General features: G+C 39.0%; 1 protein-coding gene across 1 annotated transcript in view; it reads right to left on the minus strand.

Annotated features, from left to right (window-relative positions):
• Positions 1-21,450, minus strand: part of cntn6 (contactin 6) — a 70,423-nt gene extending 48,973 nt beyond the window's left edge. Inside the window, exons 1-11 of the mRNA XM_085455758.1 lie at positions 21,412-21,450; positions 13,745-13,891; positions 10,708-10,831; positions 10,297-10,472; positions 6,908-7,003; positions 4,072-4,275; positions 3,825-3,927; positions 3,498-3,682; positions 1,160-1,302; positions 939-1,068; positions 464-617 (exon numbers count right to left, since the gene is read on the minus strand). Of these exons, the coding sequence (XP_085311884.1) occupies positions 464-617; positions 939-1,068; positions 1,160-1,302; positions 3,498-3,682; positions 3,825-3,927; positions 4,072-4,275; positions 6,908-7,003; positions 10,297-10,472; positions 10,708-10,831; positions 13,745-13,805 (1,376 nt within the window). The 5' untranslated portion in view covers positions 13,806-13,891; positions 21,412-21,450. The remainder of the gene's footprint in view (positions 1-463; positions 618-938; positions 1,069-1,159; positions 1,303-3,497; positions 3,683-3,824; positions 3,928-4,071; positions 4,276-6,907; positions 7,004-10,296; positions 10,473-10,707; positions 10,832-13,744; positions 13,892-21,411) is intronic.
• Positions 21,451-23,439: the final 1,989 nt, after the last annotated feature.

Consider the following 23,439-nt stretch of genomic DNA (forward strand, 5'->3'; position numbering starts at 1 on the left):
CTCAGACCTTCAATCATGTCGCCTGAGGTGGCGTTTCACTGAAAGATGGAGTCAGATTGTTTTTCTCTTTGGCTTTCACATGGAAAAAGTCCCAACAGGATCTCTGTTCTACTTTTTTTCCCCGGCTTTGAAGATCTGTAAAACTGCGGCGACACCGGACGCTTTGAAGTTTCAAACAGCTAAATCATACAGTGCTCTCCTTCCTGTGCATTGCAAAACTGATAAGGCTCGGTGTCATGGCCTCCTTGGTACAGGCAGCAAACGGCAGCAGTGTCAGCAGAAAACCAACATCCATATCCGAGGGAATAAGGTGTCTATCTAAAAAAAAACACATTCTTTGACCAATGAGGAAGTTTTATGCAACACTGATTCCAAAGTCCCCTTGAGCCAAGGCATAAATAACAATCGGTACTGGAAATTAATGCCTTCAGTGGGTTGTGCAGCGGTGCTTATAATACCCTACCTCTCACTGTCCTTCAGGTGCATCCCCCCCTCTCTCCACCAGGAGATTGTGGCCCTGGGAGAAGCGTGGGGGCGACACTCTAACACCACCTCACCCCCCCTCTGGATCACCGTGGACTTCTTCACGGGGCGCCGGGTGAAGTCAGGCGGCGAGGCTGAGGAAGAGACCCGTGTTGATGCAGTGTCTCGCTTTGTCAAGGTGCAACAGCTGTGCATCAGCCAAAATGTCAAGAGCATCACCAGCAATTACGGAAATTATATGTCACCACCAGAGCTGGCTCATTGTAGGAAATAATTATGGAAATGAATGTGCAAGGCTCAGTGAGGTGCTAGTTTAGCTGGTTTCTACTTATTTATTCACTTTCAAATAGGGAGCATTTTAATTCCAGTGACAGCAAGATGTACAGACAGCATATCTTTGCCTTGCCTCTTGTTCAGTCCATTGTAAATGAAACAGGGCAAACACGACTGCTTACCTACAACCTTGAGCTCAGCACTGGCATACACAGATCCATGCTCATTCTCTGCCACACACTGATACATCCCAGAGTCTGACAGACTAATCTTGGGTATGGTCAGTCTGCCAGCTTCCAAATGGATCCTCTCCTGAACAATAAAAAAAATTGAAAGAAAATGTCAATTATCCTTTTTAATGATTTTGAAACATGCAGTACTCGTACTCAATCACACATCTTACCTCTGCTTTTAGTGACTGACCATTCTTCAACCATCTGTACGTAGGCATAGGTTTGCCAATGGCTTTACATTCCCACTGCAGGTTAGCATCGATGGCCATATGGGCATCTTTCAGTGTCTGGACCCACTGTAGATGTTCAGCACCTGCAGAAAGACAAATGGTTATGAATATATCCTATGAATTCAAAAATTAATTGCATATATTCGTAAAAGTGTCGCTCTACAAAAATCAATCCCGATGTGACAAATATGGTAATTTCCCAGTGAAACTCAGGAATTAAGAGTAAGAGAGAAAGAGATTATTTTAAATGAAGAACTACTGCCAAACAACGTTTTTGGGAAGACAAAATCCCGTTTGATTACTCATTCTAAGTCATTCACGTGATTGTAGTGAAGGAGAAGGCATACTAGACCAGAGTTCACACTTCTGGTCTTTTCTGGTCTCTCCTAGGCAGGAATTAGTGACTTGACTTCATTAGTGACTTGACATGTTACTGCTGGCAACAGATAAGGAGTGGCAAGTAAAAGAAAAGGTAGTATTACCTAAGCTGTCTTTGGGTGATTGTAGACTTGACATGCTGCCACAGGTTTGGACCATTTGCAGAGGTTTTACTGTGCCTACTGACAGCTCTGCCATTACAGCATAATCGGTGAAAGATGACACCTCTGTACGAAGAGAGCAGCTCTCTCTGTCATATAGGACCTAATCTTTCTTATATTATATAGTGTATGGCACTGATTCTCTTTGCGAACCCACAGTAAAGAGTTTCAAGTTACGTACAACATGGCCAATCAGTGGAATCATTAATGTAACCAATCTGAAAAACCCAGAAAGAGATGAACTTCAAAAAGCACCCAAAGAGATTCATAATAACTGTGTGAATGATTGTATACATTAGACTGTATAATCCAATTAGATATATAAGATGAGCTACATAGGGATAGGAAATTAATAAGAATTTGGTTCCTTTGTAGGTCGACTGGGAAATGGTCAACATTATTTAGCATGTGAATATGATCTTTCTTTGATTTCACGCTCATCTGTTTTGCTATTCGCATTAACACTTGTTGCCCATAAGTCCAAAATAATGATTTTATTGATTGATTTATATAAATATAAAACAATACTATTCTAACCGATACCAGAATAGGTATACCTACAGCAAGCGTGTGTTTTTATAATATACTTGAAGATTTGATAATTATGAACTGATCACTGCTTAGTTTAATTTGATTTGTGTCTCTCAGTCTGGTTGGGATTTAGTACTAACACTACTTAGTAAGGGTTAGGCACTAAATTGCACATTGGTTTTCAGAAAAGATTGTGGTTTAGTTTACGATATCTGTATTTACTACATTAACCCAGCACATTAAAAATGGCTCTTTAGCAGCATGTTTAAATATAATTCATTTACATTTGTAATGGGATGGAAACTTCTTTGTGCTGTTGCCATAACCTTGTGTATCTCTGAGACAGGTAATACCAGTATTTGGCATCATAGGCGTGAACCAGCTGTTCATGCAGGGCTTGTCTGAGCTTCAAGTCATACTTTCAGCGTCAGATGTGCAGTATTTAGTTACTAACTTTAAGAAGCTCTTGCTCACTACTACTTTTAAGTACTGGTTAAAAACTTCCTTCTTTACACTTAACTTTAAGCTCTAGTTAGTTCTACTTTTGACCCTCAGATTTCTTTTAAATTAAAAAAAAACTCCATTGAATTTGTTCTTTTTATGTTTTAATGTGACACTGTTTCAATGCCATCTCCATCTCCTTTTGAATTCACTGTGAAGCACCTTGAATTGCATTCATGTGAAATGTGTTGCATAAACAAACCTGCCCGGCGTTACTGCTGCTTTGTGTCAACAGCCATTCACGGCTTAATCTTTAGCACTACTGATGTCATAACCAGACACCTCAGAATCCACGCTGCATGTACACAAGGTCTGCATAAAACAAAGGATCCTGAATCTAGTTCAGACACTGATATCCATCTTTCCTACTTTCTTATCTGCACACATGGCAGACAGGAGCAGGCGAGACACTGACTCCTCTCTCTGATTCAGAGATGGTAAATTTGTCCTGAGATACTGGAAATCATATTTTCTAATTTGAAAATATTTATTGCACTGCATTTACACTCCAACAATAAGGACACATAACTTCAAATTATCATGCTTATTATCCTTCCATTAGAACAAATATTAGAAAAAATAATGCTTGAATAAAGGGCTGTTTTCCAATAATTATAGCTCTGACTAAAGGTCTAAATATTACTGAAAAAGAAAAAAAGGGTTATTAGTAGACTCCGATAAGCACGAAGCAAAATGTTCTTTCTTACTGTGGAATATAAGTTGCCCTCTGGCAACATTTCGTCCTCTGCTGTTTTCGGCTACACACTCGTACACGCCAGCATCCTCTGGGCGAAAATATGGAATTTCCAGAACCCCGCTGGAGTGGTTGATTTTAATCTTGCCAGGGAGTGGATTTCCATCAGCTCTTCTCCATGAGATGGAAGGCACAGGGCTGCGGAGGTCAAACACAAAGAGGTCACGCAGGCCACATTCTCCTGCTCCACCATGACCGGAAAGATTGCTGCTGCCGTGTTTGATAGTAATTGAGGACGCTGCTCTGCAAATACTCCAGTGGACTGTGTTGTGCCACTTACTTTCCTAAGGCAAAGCATTCCAGTTTCACTGACGATCCTTTGGAGACATGAAGGGTGTCAGGAAACTGAACCTCGATCTTTGGCTCGTATTCGCCCATCACCACTGCACAAGGAATAAATGGAAAATCATATCATTTAAAACACAAAAGAAGGGCAAGAGCTGTGGCGCAGGTGACAACTAGTTCACTCAAGTGATTTATCTCATAGACTGATAACCACAAGGCAGACTGGTGATGGTGATGCTCACCGTCCCTCCGTACCACCACTGGGGTTGGAGAGCTGAACACTGTTGAGTTGGTCATCATGTTTCTCACTGCGCATGTGTAGTTCCCCGCATCCGATGCTTCAACTTTGGCTATGTACAAATTTCCCGTCTTCTGAGAAATGAAACGACGAGCATCCTGCTGCAGGAAGCTGCGTTGTCCATTGAAAACCCATGAATATTTGATCTCTGGAATAATGGGAACAGGACATGAAATGCAGATAGTGAGGCACAAAAGAAATAAACTTTCCAGTCACATTTACAAAATTCCCAGAACAGCAAGACCATTAATGCCTAACACATACAAAGATAATTTAAGGACAAAAGTACAGGCCCACCCACACATTACACTTACAGTATGGGAGCTGCTCGGCCATGGACACCCACGCTACAAAGCTTTGGTGCTGATATTAATGCCAGAGGAGATTTGGAGTTCTGCACTTATTGAGTCATCATGGGATTGACCACTTTTAAGGACAATAATAATTAATTATTAAAAGGTGTGGACCGACACGTTCACTCTATGTAGTTTATCAGGAAATGAGAAATATATTTTATTTATCTGTTGAACAATACAAGATGACTTCAAAGCACAAAAGAGTTGAACGTGTTTTTAGTTAAGCCAAGTTAAGATCAGCTGACCTTCTGCTCGGATGTTGACGCACAAACTTATGGTTGAGCATTTTTATAGTATACATGGTGAATTCAACTCCAACAACAATAAGTCATCAAGAATGTTCTTTTTGAGAAAAAAATAGGACCTTTTTGGACATTTTTAATTAAATTTAATAAATAATTGAGCCATTTTTCTTCCTTTATTATCATAAATTTGGGCATTTATTTTGAGTCGCTCCCCCAAACAACAAATCTGCAGCTGACTCCAGCGCCCACCTGACTATTTTTCTGCTTTTTAACTGAAAGTTTACATTTGTGTGTTATTTTCTAAAGCTTTGTGCCTTCACTAGGCTTGAAGCGACATGGGACTGGGTGCTGCGGAAAGGTTAGGTAACATGGGAAGCACTGAGAGATGGGCTAAGGTTGCGCTGACACATACAGCAAAAGAATAGCCTCTCTGTTTTGACTCGGATCATTGAGTTGCTCAGCGAGGCTGTCATCACAGGGGACTCCAGCAGAAGAATGCAGGTTTGATAAAAGTTGAACCCAGCACTGGGACTTTTTTTTTGGCGATATTGGTCAAGCCTCTAGCTATCAAAAATGTACAGAGTTGGTTAGAGTTCTATGTTATGTGTTATAAAAACACTGGAGGATCATATTTTATTCATTTTTTCATTTTTTGATTTGAACTCAGAGTTTTGGGTTATTTTGGATGGCGTCATTGTTCCTGCCTTATCTGTTGAGCATGTGGAATATGGCAACAACACTTATGGTTATTAGTCTCTAACTTTATTAAAAATTATTTTACACTTCTGAAACAAATAAAAAACAAACAAAGAAAGGACTGATAAACAGGCCAATGTATGAGTGCAAAGCGCAAAGAAAAGCGAAAGAGAGCTAAGAAGAGTGAGAAGCGTCTGCAGGGAATGCTGAATGAACTTTGCTATTAGTGCAGCCCGCCCGTATCAGACACATGACATTCTGCAGGCAGCCCTTTTGACTGGGCAGATGGGGGGAAAAAAAGAAAGGAAAAAAAAAGTCCCACTGCTTTCCTTCAGGGAAAGCTGTGAATTAAAATCATTACAAGGGAAGTCAGGGCAGTAACTGACAGACCTTTCATGATTAGGGACTATCAGAGAGTGGGTCTGTTGAAGAGCTGCAGTCTCACAGCAACAGAGGACTTGCAGGCACATAATCTCATGTCCTCTGACAGAGTTTAACTCACAGAGCAGCTCCTTTTAGGCCACTTACCTATTGATTGCTCTGAAAAGCTTCAAATGTCTCCTTTTTTAATAAGGTGCATCAGTGTATTCCTCAAGTGGTGCATCAACAAGTATTAAAGAAGTATTTAACATTATCTAAAGGTGGAGGGGAAAAAACACTTTTTTGTTCCATTTTAAAAACACCTCCAGCTACTGTGGCGTTATCACATCGTACAAATCCCATCAAATGTTTCACTATGCTTCATTTAAGAGGAAAAATAAAGAAATTGAGGTTTTTTTTGTTGTTTTTTTTTTTAAACGGGAAGGGAGGGAATGCTGGAGGGCAAATTGCTAAAGTGTGGATTCCCACGTGGCAGCAGGATTCAGTTGGAAACAGAGAGCGGAGAAAGGCTGGTATGCTGGCGTGAAATTGTGCTGGTGGGCATCGAATGGCTGCAGGAGTGTGGACCACTTTGAGGGTCTGCTAATCAGTAGCACACAGACACATGAGCCGACTCACTGCTGTGCCACGGGATAAACGCTCCCGCGGCCGCACCAGCCACCGGCAGCCTTTATTACCCAACAGATAACCTGCCCACATCCCGGAAAAAAAGGAAAAAAAATGACAGTCGGGGAAGTGGAGCACTGGAGACTTTATAGATGACAGCATGGTCACAGATCATATGGGCAAGAAAAGTGAGCTCAAGGTTAAGAAGTATGAGGCTATGAACTATAGATGAAGGCATGGGTCTGGGCAGGTAGAGCTGCGGCTGATCATAAAAAGTTCCCTGTCTGACAGATAAGGAGAAGTGAGTGGAAAACAGTATGTCACGGTTCTGAGGGAAGAGCTGCAGAAAGAGAAAGTGGGAAGACATAAAAACAAAGAAGACGCTGCAGTGTTACAGCGAGATAATAAGCAGCAGAGTAAGGGAACAATAAAGATTGCTGAGGCAAGCAGGAGTGTGAAAGCACAGCAGACAAAGAGTCAGGAAGGTGCGCTGTACCTCCGTAATGGGGCGGGGGTCCGCAGAGCAGAACCACGGCCTGACCCTCTCTCACCGACACCGTGTTCCTCGTCTTGCTGCTGAAGTTCTGCAGAACTGTTGAGCGCAAAACACATCAATAACTTTTCAGGGTCTGACAGCTGTAATAACTTTAATTTTACGTGCGGGCGACATCCGAGGGAAGGGCGTTTTAATCCTGCACAACATTTCCCAGTTTGTTCATATCGCTCACAAGTCAAACCCAACAGCCCCCTGTTCATATCACGGCATGCGCTAGAGACCAGGCAGAGGGTACACCAAAATGCTCCTCTCCAATCGCGCGTTAGAGATTACTTTCACCTTTAATTAAATGCTGCTGTGCTGCGTGAGACAATAAGCAGTGGGGAGACATATCAATTCCAGCGTCAGAGAAATACCATCAAATCCCGGGAGGGGAGCAAGCAAATATCAGCGGTTGTCAAACCAGAAATCAACTGATTAAAAGTCCTTCCAAATCAAGACGTGCAGGCTTCATTCCTTCATGCATTGCATCAGAGCTGCAGACTAGTGTGCAGCGGTAACACACTTACTGTAACTGCTGTCATCCGTGTAACACTACTTTTTGTTTTTTTGTTGCATTTACTTTTGACAAGTGATTTTTTTTTCCAGGTTTAAAAAACAACAGAAAAAATTGATGCTGTGCATTAATTAGGTTTTAAAAACCACTAACGAAGGCAAACAAGAAATGCACTGTTTGACCAAAACAGGACGTGTTAGACAAAAACAAGACTGGCAATCTCAGTAGCTAAACAAGTAAACAGCTCTTTTTCTGGCAATACTTTACCCTATCCAGTGGAAATATAGTAAGGCCACCAAGTTGTTTATTTTTTGCTTGCTTCTTTTATGCTCAGTCACACTACAGAAAAAAACGATGGCAAAAATCAGTGCTTGCCTGGTGATTTTTCTGCATGTAGCTGCAGCAACCAACTGGTCAACCAGAAGTTGAGCTTACAACACCCTCAACCTCTGGACAATCACTTTCAATCACAAGGGGACACAGGTTGCATGGTGTAAGGCAGCCTGGCTTCTAACAATCACGGTCCGACTGCAGTGAAACAGAGTCAGTCTGCGCTGATGAGCGCAACTCGTCTGCATCTCTTTGCAGTTGAATCAACTCAGTTAATTACCAACAGGCTTTAACAGCAAGGTTTTCGAGCAGCTATGCAGTCCTGTAGCAACTACATCACTATTTGTTTCTAATATAAGAGGTAAGAGTTGCCATAAATCTGCTCGTGGCGTGGTCACCAAACACAGTTTTAATTAGTGAGTATGAGCCGCCTTCATCCAGTACTTTTGTTAAACTTCTTTGGGCATGTCTTACCTCTACAACAAAGAGAAGTTCACACCCCACAATGTGGCGGGGTGTGGTCTGGACATAACTGCAGCTGCCGTGCAGGTGCGTGCACCTTCCCAGCACGGCATCAGCAATCATGTCCCGTCTTAAAATCTGTACTGGTTCCTGTTTTGAGTGTTGTTGTTGGAGTGTTCGGCTGAGCTAGGAAACTGCAGCCTTGTGTGTCTGTGAACAGCAATCGAGTGTGTAAATAAAAGTTAATGCTGAAAAGCATGTATGTGTCGTCAGGTCTGCCGTGGGTCCTTTGTAGGGCTGGGCTATATCATACCGTTCACGGTAATACCGGTGTAATGTTGGGCAACGATAGGAAAATGAAATATCGCGATAGAATATGGGTAAAATGCGCATGCGCAGTGCCTTTGTTTACATACGCACATGGCGGCGACGCAGAATGAGAAGAGCGAAAGCGGATCGTTGAATGAAACGGATGAACCAGAATTGGTTTGTAAAAATGCTGCAACTTCAGTGGTGGTTTAGCTTTCGTCCGTCAGATACACAACAAAGCACTATTTTTGGTAGCGCATGCTAGCAGGCCGTTGTTATTACCGTGTTGTTTGGAAAATACAGCACACTTAAAATCAATCCTTTGATTTTTCTGAAAATCAACAGTGCCCCTTATAATCCCGTGTGCCTTATGTATGAATTCTGGTTGTTTTTACTGACCTCGAAACGATTTTATTTAGACGGCACTTGAAAATCTGTCAAATGTTTCAGTACAACTTTGCTAAGCTACGAACCCACCGCTTGATGGATTATCGGAGCATTACGGCTATCGTAGGCAGGCGCCTCGCGGAGTGATACGTACGGTGCTTCAACATAATATTACCGTACTGTGTGTGTATAACCTCTTTTTAAGTTTTGTGGATATTATACATGGTTATGCTGAGGATACGTCGGCCAATTTCCACTGGAAATGCCTTTTGGTTAAACTGTCAGCGAGGAATTTGCATTTGCACTGTTAAATTTTTATATAACTTTAATGCACATAAAAAACAGCTGCTTGTTTAAGTGAAAATACATTGATGTTTTGTTTTGTTTTTTTGCACTAATAAAGTTCAGGAGTTGTAAAGTATTTTGTCTAGTGTCAATTATATCGTCAATTATATCGTTATCGCAAATTTTCAAATGTATATCGTGATAAATATTTTTGGTCATATCGCCCTGCTCTGGTTCTTTACACACAGTTTTTATCAGTGATTAATTATTAAAAAACAACTTTGCAAACAAAGGCCAGAACAGTTACATCAGAAAACTTGAATTTGTTAACTTCACAGCTAATTCTTTTTTAATCTGACTCCGTTTCATTGGTCGTCCACGCTGGACCTGCAGAGGCTACACACCTTGTTAGCAGTGCACCACAACAGTTGGCTTATGGCCATACTTAGAAGTTGGCAGATTAAACATGATGAACTTCTCATCAGAGAAGCTTCTGTGGGTCTGAAATAGCTGTTTAATGACCACAAAGCTTACAATATGCTATATTGATAATATTGTACTGGATGTAAATATGTTTTATATGGAACACTTAGAGGGACATCACAACTATCATCTAACAAATTTACTAGCAAAGCATTAAGAGTAACACGAGTATAAAAACTGGGATCAGATTTCAATATTTCTGAATATCTTACCATTCAAATAAGGAAAAACAGCCAAAAACAACCATTATCTCTGTCCAGTATCATGTTCTTGCCCAGAACAGAATACAGAATACTTCTGGGGTTTGGACATCTGGCCTGACGAATAAAATATTGTGTTCTGGGATTTTTCACCATCTCCTGACATTTTAAAGACCAAATAAATCAAATGATTAACCAGGGAAATTATAATAGAGATAAATGGAATTAATCATCGGTCGCAGCCCCACTCTAACTGTTTTGCATTCCGTTGAGTCACACATAATATCACACCGAGTCAAAGTGGGGTGGGAGAGTGGGATTTTTTTTCACTGCTGTTACAGTATATGCATATTTAAAAAAAAGAAGAATCAACTCACATGCAAACTGGACTTTTGCCTCCCTGCTGACGACAGTCCCGAATGTGTTGGTGGCAATGCACTGATACACTCCCCCGTGATTGATGACATGAGGGTTACTGATCAGCAGGTTCCCCTCTACAAGGCTGTAGTTTAGATCTGAGTCCGTGTTTATGTCTCTTCCATCTACCTTCCACCTGCACAGACAGACTGATGAAGACTGAAGCATTTGCACCATCAATGAAAAGTGATGCTGGCCAAGAACATGTAGCTTTCCTGCTTTTCCAGAAAGCATCGCACAAGGAGACCAACGACTAAACACAAATACTTGTAGTGAACGACTGCATTAAAATATAAATGGGTTCTGTAAATTTGATCCCACACGCTGTAGTCTCACTTTGTAGATAAACAAAAAGCTGTCAAACCACTCACCTATAACGCGGAGGTGGGTTCCCTTTTGCTTTGCAGTTAATAAACACCTGCTTATCATCAGTGCTCATTGGGAAAATACTGTCGCTAGGTTCCTGGGTGAAGACGGGACCATGGCGTGTATTCTCTGCAGAGAGAGAAAAAAAACAAGAAAAGTACAATAGGGAAAAAAAAGCACTCATTGCTCAGAAAACTGTGTGTGAACTTAACACCTATTATAATTAGCTGCCAACATGGCTCCTTGAGCAGATCCTGCATTTAATAAACGCTCTCGTGCACATGTCACGAGGCAGATAATACATTATGATGAAAGAGCAATTAACCAAAGATAACCCTCAAGCATTTTGGCTAACTGACTGAGTTTTTCTTCCTCCTCTCCCGTCCTCATTCTTACACATCCACATACACAGTTATGATCGCAAATCTGTGCAGCACATAAATACATTTGAGTAACACATGGCTGAAATGTTACTACTACCATTACTACTACTACTACTAATAATAATAAGAAGAACAAGAAGAAACAAAATGCATCATCATTAGTAATCATATCATTGGTCAACATGTTTTCAGTGTATACAGGTATATATGATATGTATTTCACTGGTGCTACTTCTATGTGTCACAATGCTTTCAACAGTGTACTGTGAAAGGAAATAAAATTTATCGAGGCGTATTTTCATATGCTTTAAAAAACATGTTACTTTACCTCGCAGCTGTACAGATTTCCTTTCCTTTTGATTTGAAATTTGATCCTTGAAACATTCCAATTTGTTCTGATTTCATGAAAATTGGATGAATAGTTTAGTGCCGAAAATTTAGCCGACAAAATGTATTTTAGTCATTTCTGGTCTCAAGCTGACAAAGTAGCATATCATAAAAATCAGAGTCAAACAACAATTTTAAGCATCTTTTTCAGTTTAAGTGGCAGAAACTGGTACACCACCTGGAAATCACTGGCTAGCTGGCTTCCTCCTAATGATATCACACACACTGTAAAAGATGGCAAACATTTCCCAAGCACAGCTGAAACTATGACTTCTGGCAAAGCAGCTTCTACTATTGAATCAATAGTCCAAATATAAAAGAGTGTTGAGCTTGTGATTATTGCAAACATGTTTTTGCTCCGTCTTTGGGGGCCGTTGAGTGCAGATTGATGGGAAAACATTTTTTATTAAAATGCCAAAAGACAACAAATACATGAAAGTACAGAAAAGCAAAACACAGAATCCAGTTTAAGCTGAATTACATGTCGAGAATAATTAGAAAGATGGACAAGTAACCCAGCTGGCTAACTGAATTATGTTTTATTTCATCTTTGCTTTAATCCAAGCAGGATGACTTGGTTAAGATGTTTACACGAGAGCCGCAGTAATCAAAGTAGTGCCCCATTCTGCTTATAATCTAATTAGACGAGCGCATGCAAAGCTGTATACATGTTGTTTGAGCATGCATGTCTGCTCCGTGAAGCTTGTTGTTTTGGTTTCCTCCAGCCAAACTATCAATACACAGGAGTAATCAACTGATATTGCACTAATTAGTCCCGTGAAATCTATCGTTTCTTTAGCAGATGCACGGCCACACTGTGGCACTCGCCCTCCCTCTCCACCGACCACGTGTGTCATATGCCCAAGCTGCACAGCAGCGCTGCTCCGGGGGGGAAAAAATTGTCCATTTGTCTTCTGGTGCACTTGAAAGGATGAGGTGCTTTTCTTTTATAATACAGTCTTTAACCTTGACTAGGACAAAACGCGCTCCCTCCCACACCATCATCACCATCATCCTAATGAGAGTGGGAGTCTTTGCCTCTGGTAAGGGCCTTGTTTCCCCAACCTCTGAGGGAGGTGCTTCATTTTTTTACCCTGTTTGCGGTGTCCTTTAAATTAAACAAATTAATGAACCTTTAACAGCGGGGCTATTTCACCTGGGAAACGATTGGGTTGGTTTGAGTTTGTGCTCGCGAACAGACCTGCCCTGAGAACACGCCAACTGGACTGACCACCAGCACAGATGAACACACACATACAAATTAACCTTAATTAGATTTCCTGGGAATGCAAGTGAATGTGCGCTCCGTAGTGAGCGCACATTCACTTGCATGTATGTAGAGTATAGCGTGCAATGACATGTGCATAACCCTCTATTCTCTGCTCTGTGACTGCAGACTACATTATGCGCCTCGGTGAAAATGCTGACTTGAGTCGAGGCTCTAAATCAATGGGAATGCAAGCATAAATAACAATACAATAGACCCCACTCCATATGCTGTATAAATTTAAATGTATTCCTTGATGCCTTGTAAACGGTTGGCTTGAGTTGAGCATACAGTATATTCTTCAAATGTGACTGTCAACACTAAATCTCTACGCTGCGCAGGTTGCCATGTTCAGAGCTCTTAGCGAGATTTTAATGCCTTAGCTGTAACTCATGCAGGTATTAGGAAAATAAAGTCTAACGCTCATCTGCTTTACTCAAAGAGCATCTCAGCACACTGCGAACCTGTGCTGCTGGGGAAGAGGCACAGAATAATTGAGTGTTGAGGAAAGAGTTAGTATGGATTTTTACAGTGCTCTGCCACAATTCATGGAAGTGGCAGCAGCTGGACATAAAGCAAGAAAATTGCATAATAAAACAGCGAGGCATAAAAAGACAAGAGACAGTGAGTCCCACACCGGATGCGAGTCTCTTTTCAAATGTTGGTCTTAACAATGATTCACATCATGAGTCTGAGGTGCTCTGAAAGGAAAATATGAACTCTGATTGTGGCTTAGCGCTATTATCAAAATTTCAATAAATTGATGCACAAAAGTTTTACCATTTCCTACTAAACACTGATTTTAATGAACAAATTGGATCAAATTGGTAGATTTTACCCACAAGCAAAACTAATAGAGTGATTTTTGAGGTCTCTATCTTTCGGTTTGATGTGCAATAGTAACATAAACACGCATTAAGAAAAGGGAAGCCCTTCCTTGCTCAAGATCCACTGTATTCATATTAGGTGTGTGTTATAAAAACGCGACTTCAATTGGCATCTCACCAGCAAGGCACTCTTTGAGTGACAGAAGGATTAACAGTTCCCATGGCAACAACATCTTCATTTTCCAAGGTCAAAGATTCTCCTTCTTCCCATTCAGTTGCCAGAGAGTGCAGAATATTTCCTGGGCAAACGCTCCTCCGTTTGGCTCTGAAAGAGATGGGAGGTAAATGTGTTGCTGTGAAGATGAGGAGATGCAGTCCACATCGAGCCTGCTAGGGAAGAGAAAAAAGTAATAAAAAGATGGAACTTGTGGAAAACCGGTGAGCCATTAATAATTCATTCAACCAAATAAGCAGAGCCAAAATCCCATGCCGAAAGGCCAGCTAGCAGTCGATGGGGGAGCTGATATTTGGTGTACACACTGCTACACTATCTCCAAGAGAAAGTCAAGCAGAAAAAAACCCCAAACTGTACAATATGTGTGGTAAGTTTATCACACTGATGAATGGAAACAGATATATTATTGGAGAAAAGCTTCAAACTTTTGACATTAACTTAGAATTAATAAGCAAAATTTTAATTGTTTGGGACTCTGTCGAGTCGGATTATGTGTAATAAAGAGGTAATAACACATAATGCTGCTTTTGAGTAGCTCTATTGTTCAACATATTGTATCTAGACATAACACCTGCCCTGTTTTTAAAATGATCAGTGGCTCAAATATGTAAGAGTCACACAGAAATATCAGCTGATTTATGCAGCTCCAAGGAGCATTTTAGTTTATTCCTATTTAGCTCCCTATTTTGCTCACACGTACCTTATTCATTAGTGGCTTCTTGCAAACACAAGAGGAAGGAGTTTTCAGGTAGCAGCTATAGCGGGGGCACAAGCATTTTAGAGTTGATTAGCTAAATATTTACCTCAGGAGACGGTGGTCTTGAATTTGTCAAATGAAGCGAACTTGTAATGAATGCTAATGTTGCTTCATATGTAATTAGGCATGTGTTTGCTTACAAGTTAAACATAACAACTAAATGTTAATAATATGCCAGTTTTGTGTTTACAGCTTGTTTTTCCTTGCAATGTAAATGTGTGGACAGGGTAGACTAATGATTTAAAGCTGTGTAAACAGAGCGTGACATCTTTGTGACATGCTATTAGCGCCTGTGTTGAAAGAAAAAGGAAAGATATAGTATAACTGCTATAAGGGTACATGAGTTTATGCTATTTTGTTGCATTATTGCCTTTAGTTTAGTTTTACACACTTTATATATATTTGAAAAGAGTTTTGTACATGTGTGAAGCTTCTACGGTTTTAAAAGTCGCAGTCTTTTTCTTTTATTTCATTTTATTCTATATTATATTTGGACAAAAGACGTGAAAGCTTCAGTGCTTCAGTCAAAAAGTAGTGCTTTGGGGTCATGTGACTAAAACAGTAAGGACAATGCTGTCATGCATATAGGCTACTTTTCTTACATTTGAAACAAACACATAATATTCTTTTAAATACTGAAAACAGGGGAATGAATTCTTCTCTGATTTATAGAACAAATTTATAGATTGGCAGATTTATAGATCAAATATTCAGAGTGAACATCTGTGCAAACTATGTGCTTGGAAAGAGTTGGTCATGTTGAGTCTTAGCCTGTGTGTGACCACAGTACGTGTTTAAATCTGACTGAGTTATGACTTGGAAATGAAGTTCAACCACTGATGCAAATTGTGACACTCGGTTACCGAGCTTCTTAAAGTATTTGTCTGCATGAGCTGTGTGTTACACATGGCTGTGTTGATAATGATTTAAATCAGCAGGTCAGACTAAAACAACAAACGTGATGTTTTGGATCACTGTCAGGAGGCTGCCTGTTCAACTTGCTAACTATATTTGACTCTCCGTTCATGGAAAGCAAAGCAGAATCCACAAAGCTGACACAGCATTTACACAACATGTACCTAAAAATGTACCAAATCGAACTCTGACCCCAAACATTATTAGACCGCCTGCCATATGATAAGAGATACGGATGTGTTGACCCCCCAAGATTTATTAAGTACATGTTTACCACACATTTTGCCTTCAAGAAAGTTTTACATTGTACTGACTAACGGTTAACACACTGTTTAACTTATAAAAGCTTAACTTGTATGTAAAAAACAAAACTCAATTAAAAAGAGTCAGAAAACCTGCCGAGTTCTTTTTTCCAGGTATAAGTATTTGCTCATTTTGTACTCTGCAGTAAAGAATGGCCCCAAACTCCTCTTGAACATGCAGTCTTGCTCTGCAGCTGCTTTAAATGCTTGTTTGACGTTGCTGCCAAAGGATTTTTTTTCAACATTATGTTTATTAAAGTTTTACATATATACATATATAAAGTACATACACAAACAAATTTACACAATAAACAAAACATAAGGTACATTCAATGAAAGCACTTGAGTCCATGAGACCTCTGACAGATTTTAAAGAATAATTTTCAGATTGCAGCATATGATTGTGGTCCTGTACAGGGAATAGCTAGGCTGTCCCTGTCTCACACAGCAAACCAGATAGATCTTTATTCCCAATATACTGGATGTAGCGCCCCCAAATTTTCTGGAAAATTTCTTGTTTATCTTTTAGAGTATATGTAATTTTCTCTAATGGTAAACATAAAGACAATTCTTTGAACCAATGTGAAATACTTGGTTTGCCAAGACTCCTCCACGTTAGAGCTATCACTCTCTGCCAAAGGATTTTTAACCAGTTACTAAAAGTGGGGGTTTTTTTCAGCAGCAAAGGGAATGTTTAAATGCTCTAAAAAAAATAACTAAAAGAAGAAAAAAAATCCTAAGAACCCCCCCAAATATCAAATGAGCATATTTTAACACATTTGGACTAAAGTTCAGGCAACTTGAAGTTTCCTGTTACGATGCAATCTACCTCAGATGAGATGTATTCCCGCCTTGAGTTGAGTAAAGTATAAACACTATACCCTCCTAGTTTCAAACAGATCTTTTCCTATAGAAGGGAAATGCCATAACCACTCGAATCAAGGTTCTTCTGCTACAGCTGTATTTATAAACCACTGTCAAATAAGAAAGTTCAACCACTGAGCTTCAACTGCTTCAAAAAACAAATTAAAATGAACTGTATTATTGTCAGACAACAAGTAAAATGAAAATGCATGACTGAGTGATCAAGCCTGTGGCAAAAAAAATTCTTTTTCTTTTTTTACTTTCCCTCTAAACAATATAATATTGAGGTGTCAACAAACAGCAATCGAGGTATTAAATGTGGTTTTGGAGAATTATTACATCTAATATCCAGTGTTTGATACATTTCCAGTGATTAAACAAAATGTCAGTGTTGTACAACAATGCCACAAAGGCAAAGAGGGAACGCATACTGAAAGCTAAACTGTGTTTGTATGCGTACAACACTAACTACAGTGAACAAGAACAGTTAAAACTTGTACATTCACCTTAGTTTTACTGACGATCAGGTTGACTGAGTGCTGCTCAGACAAGTGCAAACCACATGCACTCATGAGGAGCACATGGATGATAGTGTTATCTGCAGGGTTTCCTCGAGGGTAACTTAGCCTCTTGCAGTCTTCTTCTTTAGTAGTCTTCTGTGTAACTCAAAAATCCCTGCTACACAGCTTTGAGAAAATTTATTAGGGTAACTACTGTAAGGCGAAGTTTGTTAGACTGGCAATGTTGTTGTAAATTTTGGAGATAAATAAATTTGAAAACCTTACTTGAATCAACGATTGCTAGCTGCAGTTAATCAAGACAAAAAAAAAAAAAAAAACGGCGCTAAAACAGATAATGTCCACAAATCATGAATAGAAGAAGGGAGAATGGACGTGTAGGGAGGAAATGCAGTCAATTTTTTCTTCTCTCTATTATTTATTCTGAGAGAGCTCAGTAGTGTTCATCCAAGCTTCGTCTTGTCAGGCATCATCATTGATTTGGTTTCCACTTTTTTAACCTTCAGCCTTTTTGTTTGTCATCCTGCCCACAGCCTTGTCATGAGTCTCAATCAAATACGGAAGGACTGATCAATAAAAGTTGTGGTTGATGTCTTTCCTTATGAGACTCACTAGATTGATGCATTTCCTGTTGTGCAGAAATGCAATGAAGAAACTTTATCCATCTAACAACTGAAGCCAGTCTTTTGACCTACTTAGGCTTCTGAGGTGTGAAATGTTCCCTTCTTTCAATAAACTGCCTCGCGTTGTGCTATTCTCAGCCTACTTTAGAGTCTGAGGTAATTATATGTTGATTAAGGTGCTGGATGAAGAGATTCTAAATGAATGACACCAAGCTGCATATGGTAATTACAGTTAGATGCGAGGCTTTTATTTTGGCCCAGAAGACACTTTCAATCGATGTGAAATGTTTTCCAGACATTTTGTCAAAACGCCTATCTGTGATCAATGCTGCTATAGACCAGCACCTGTAAGTAATTCCTAATCAATATGTTTTAAAGTTCAGACACACTTGCTAAGTGCCATGTGAGCAGAACTCAGAACAAGTCAAATTAGACTTGGATGAAAACACTGAAAAAGCAGATCTTTTGCTTCTTTGCTTTTCACTGACAGTTACTACCGTGCCTTTTAAAGGTCTTGCTTAGAGAGTTTCAGAGATTTGAAAGCTCGTATAAGAAGATCTAGCTGCACTCTTTGAGGTATAACTTGTAGATAGGACTGCATTATCTATATTAATCCTCCCATCATTCATTTTTGCATGTGAGTCAAAGACAGGCCATTTGCCAATATAAAGATACCAGATTAGGAATTAGAGTCGTTGGTATTTCATGGATTGTGAGGATATGAAACCATTAAAGCCAATAGGAGAGGTTGCCTAACAAGCCCCTGCAGCCTAAAGTCATTAGTAGACTTGCTCTGCTCGCTGACAGATGTTAATTTATGTCGAGTTGTCCACTTTCACTTTTGGGATGATCAACTTTATTCTGTCCACTTGCAAACACCCTCGTTTGTTCACCATTCAAAGTCGGGCTCAAGGATTCTGGTCACATTTAGCAATAGACAGTAGCTATTTATGCGTAGTGCAGAGGCCCCAATCCCATAAGGTATATAAGTGAGGGAGCGGGCACTGTTCCTGTCTCAGACAGCACAAGTCTCTTTTAATGATGCATAGGTCCTTGGCATCCTCAGGGAGGATGTGTTTCTTGGTCACAGTCCAGAAATTTAAAGCAGTTGCTTGTGATCCCCATGATTAATTTATATACCCTAGAAAAAATACAATGGTAATAATTCTTGTGCCCAGTGGATGGTGGTCGCAGGTGTTGGAAATACCAAATGGGATGAGGCCAAGCTAATGGTGCCTGGAAGGGAAACTATCTGTCAAGGATAATCCCTAATACTGTAACACCCAGCATAGATAATGTCCTTTCCCCCACCTTTCTCCCTCCCACTGCCCATGATATTGAGATAACGGTGCTAAAATGATTACATGAGGAATGGGTACTGACACGGATAAATCTGTGTATCCAGAGTGAAGTTTTGCCTGGTTTAACATTTAGTGAAGATTACCTTTCCCACTCTGAAACAGCCAAACTAAGCTAAGAATAAAAGGTGGGGTGGGGGATGTCCTGTGAACTCCAGTGAACCACGTTCCACTTCATTACACTCTGAGTAATTGGTTAAATATGTGACTACAGAAATTAACTTTGCCAGCCTTGCGAGAGGTAATTAAGGCATTTTTTCCTCTTTTTTTGGAGCAGGGAGGACAACCAAGATAAACGCAACATTCAGCATCACACAGAGCCAGGTAAAGACTGCGTAATCATAGCACAAAGTACCAACAGCCTGAAAACACATCCCTGATTTCACTCACTTCCTGATTGTTCAGTAATTATATGGTACGCTAATGCTAATATCAACATATGCCTTCACTGTAGAGCTGTCGCTTCAAAGTCTTTGTTTTATCTTATCCAAGCTGTAAATATCCACAAACCCACCTGATCTCAGATTACAGTCCATCTTAAATCCCATCAGCCACAAGGGAGCGTGAGCAGTGCTGCAGCTCAGGTGGCAGACTGTCACTCATTGTACAAGTGCATAATACAAACACTGAGTAGGAGAAGAATATTGAAAGCTAACACCCTGCCAGTTCAATACAGACTTAGCAAACAGAACTGTACATGAAGTTAGGGCGTGGAAGGACCAGAAAGACCTCAGATGTGAGGTGAATACTTATAGATGCTCAAGGAAAGAAGATACAGAATTCTCAGCTGTCTTTTGTCAACTTTTGCTTTTCATGCGGCAGGGTTAGGCCATAATTTGTGATCAGTTGTGTAGTTGGAAATGTTCCTACCAGTTTTCTGAAGCTGAAGGTTTCAGATAACCTTACAAAGAAGGACAGAACCATCCTTTAAGCAGTCATGATTTCCTGAGTTGATTTTTTTTCTCTAGAGGACCTGAGCCATTACCCAATGAGGTAATGTCTGCTAGCTCCATTTTACATTTTTAAGAAACATCCGGGTTACGTTAAGTACAGCTCCTAAATGATGCTCGTGAGGCCGCTGAGGAGGTGAAAGATGCTAGAGCTCCAAAACTGCTGTAAAGTTAGCAAGCTAGTTGCAGCTAATGTGGTAAGGGGGGAATGCTACCAATATCAAATTGCCATCCATTGAGGTAAAGTCAGTACATTTAGATGTAAATCTACAGTAGGTTAAACACCTTCGGTACAATGTGATGAGTATGCACAACCTTAAAGTAAAGGGGTGTTTACTTTTAGTAAAATACTGTGATTGGTTACTTTTCTCAGTAACACTGTAACATCAACGCTAATACTGGCTTTAGCTTTCATGTCCCGCAATTGGGGTGAGAAATATAGTAAAACTTCAAAATAATATTGCTTTATATGTACTTTTTTCATGTCAGTCATGTCGTAATCTGGTGTAATCTCAGTTTCGCTCTACTGTAAGCATAGCTTGGGTGTGCATTTTATGCTGTGATAATTAATGTAAATTGTTTTTACTGGATGAATTAAAATTAATATCATTTATCAATACTGTATGTCTGACAGATGGTTTGTATCTCACCTTGCTACAACAACTCAACAATATTAGAGTAAAACATATAATGGGAAATATGGAGGAAGAAAATGAGGTGTGAGGATGGGGAAACTGATTTAAGCAACTTTATATTGGGTTTCTTTACTATTAACGAAATGTTTCTATCACAATTACACATTGCTTTATATAATTTGTCATTATTGTGGCCTCTTATCCTAATAATTTAATATTATCCAGATATATACATTTTAGTTACCAAACAAATTTCTGGGGATTATGTTGGTAAACAAGTTGTTTTACTGAAATACAACTACACTAATATTTTTTGGGGGGAAATTGTATTTTAAATAGACTTACCTTCACATTTAATCTGCAAACTAGCTCATCAGGGAAGTAAAGTTAGAAAATAGCCCCTTTTGACTAGCATAGCAACAACAACATTAAAGTGTCTTTATTTATTGACTGCATGTTTTAGACTACATGTTTTTACTTCTCCAAACCTAAAAAGTGTAATACTTTAAATACTTAAAAAATAGTAAATTGAGAATTGCTAGGACAGAACATACAGATATGGCTAGATTATGCTACCACAGTTCCTTTACCTGGAAAAACAGTAATTTATAGTCAGTCAGTCATTTATAGCATGCAATAAATCACAAAGGCCAAAGACAAGCATGTTTCACACTGATTGAATACTCACAGGAAGTAGAGTCTGCTTGCTCTTTCCTTCACAGGTAAGACACAATCAGTCCTTTGGCCAGCTAAGAAAAAAAAACAGAGGAAATGTTGAGTGATTGTAATAATACTTTCATGACAAGAGAATTCAAACTGAGTTTAAATTCAACCATACAATCTGCACAACCAAACAGGCTATTCCTTTAAAATCCCCTAGATTGAAGGCACAAAGTGATACAAGATTAATAAGTGATATGTTTCTAAAGAAAATGTACATCGGAGAGGTGCTGCAAATAATTATGTGAGGGGAAAACCTTCAGATATATAGATCTGCAGGAATCAGAATAAACGCTTTATCCTGTCACAATGTTAAATTCTTTTTATGATTATATTATATGAAAATAATAATTTTGCTGCTCGCAGTAGGATGGCTAAAACAACAATTCCTCCTTCGGCCAAATGTAATATTCGTTCATGGTGTTTTTTCAATCAGCATTTAAAAATCAAACAGAGCAACTGTTCCTTTGTTGTACAATAAGTTGTGAATACTGATAGATTGGATGCATTCCTATAGTGTCCTTGTTTCTATAAGTGATTCATTCTCTAGCTCAAGTGAGCCGCTTTAGTTTTTTTAGTTTAGTTTTCAGAGGGTGGAAATGTCAAAATAATTCTGATCTTTTCTTTGTTCATTATGTTTAATGTAAAGACTGTAAAGTTAAAGCTTAATAGGTCAGACTGTTTATAATATGTGATATGTTTCTTTCGTTTAGACATGACCATTTGTGTTTGCTCTAATAGTAGTCATGTACAAATTTTGTATATTTTACAAAACACAATTAAGTTGATCAGTGAAATTACTGAAATACTACTTTTTTGACTGTTAAACAAAAGTATACAGCAATCATGGAAAATGGAAAATATTCCAACATGTATGGAATTGGGTTTGTATTAAGTAATATCCATATTAAGTATAGCTTTTCCAGTTGAAAGAAAAGCATTTAGAGATTTAATGAAAACGAAAATTGCAGAGAATTTTATTTTTGTTTTATTAGTACTTTTGGTGCTTTTAGTAGTACTAATCTTTAGGTCTTATTGTCACATATATAGTTATTTCACAGATCATCACATTAATTATTTGGTCTATTCATCTTTATTGACTCTAATGTTTCCATAGCTGCTGTGTAATAATGAATAATGAAAAATAAATAAGAAATAATGAAAAAAGGAATGAACAGAACTAGCTAATGTAAAATAGCAATGAATTCCACAATTTGGGAGATATTACTGTTTATTAGCTGATCTGAGCGACAAGGAAAGGGGGTGCAGTGCAAGTACAGCAGCTCTAAGACATAAGACAGGGCAAGGCTATTTAAGGACTGAAAAACACACAAAATCATTTAAAAATAAAGCCTAAAATGGACAGGCAGCAATCTGAATAACAATAAAACATCGGTAATATTCTTCCATATTCTAGTCAAAAGTTGGGCTGCAGCATTTTTGCACCACCTGAACCTGAGACCGGCAGGACTGGCTAACACCCACATAGAAATAGTTACAGTAATCCAACCAAGTTGTGATAAAAGCATGACTGTGAAAAAGAAATTGGTGACAGAATCAGAATACTTTTTTAATCCCTAAGGAAATTATGTGGGTTACAGTTGATCCAAGACAGTAACAGACTAAACTATTAAAATAATACAATTTATTACAGATTTTACAAATTTAAGAAATAGCACTAATATATTAAAAAATGCTCAATTATAAATATCAAGAATTAACAGAGGTGGCTATCAAGAATATTGACAAAGAATATTACAGAGGTGGAATATATATGATTGATATTTGACTCTAACCTGTGAACTTTGTCATTCGCTATTTTACTGTAGAGCATGTGCAAAAAGGATGTAACTATTGCAGTGTTTACAGTGTATTAGGAGTTGTACAGGCAGACTTATATGCATCCCCGTGATAAATCCTTACTTTTCACATGCTGCTGATAATAAAGTGCACTTCATTTACTGATCATCGGCAAGTGTGATCACTACTACAAAAG

The sequence above is a fragment of the Copadichromis virginalis genome, linkage group LG5 (assembly GCF_057382275.1).
Source record: "Copadichromis virginalis isolate Kocher_CV1m ecotype Utaka linkage group LG5, C_Virginalis_male_GT1.1, whole genome shotgun sequence".
In the NCBI taxonomy this organism is placed as follows: domain Eukaryota; kingdom Metazoa; phylum Chordata; class Actinopteri; order Cichliformes; family Cichlidae; genus Copadichromis; species Copadichromis virginalis.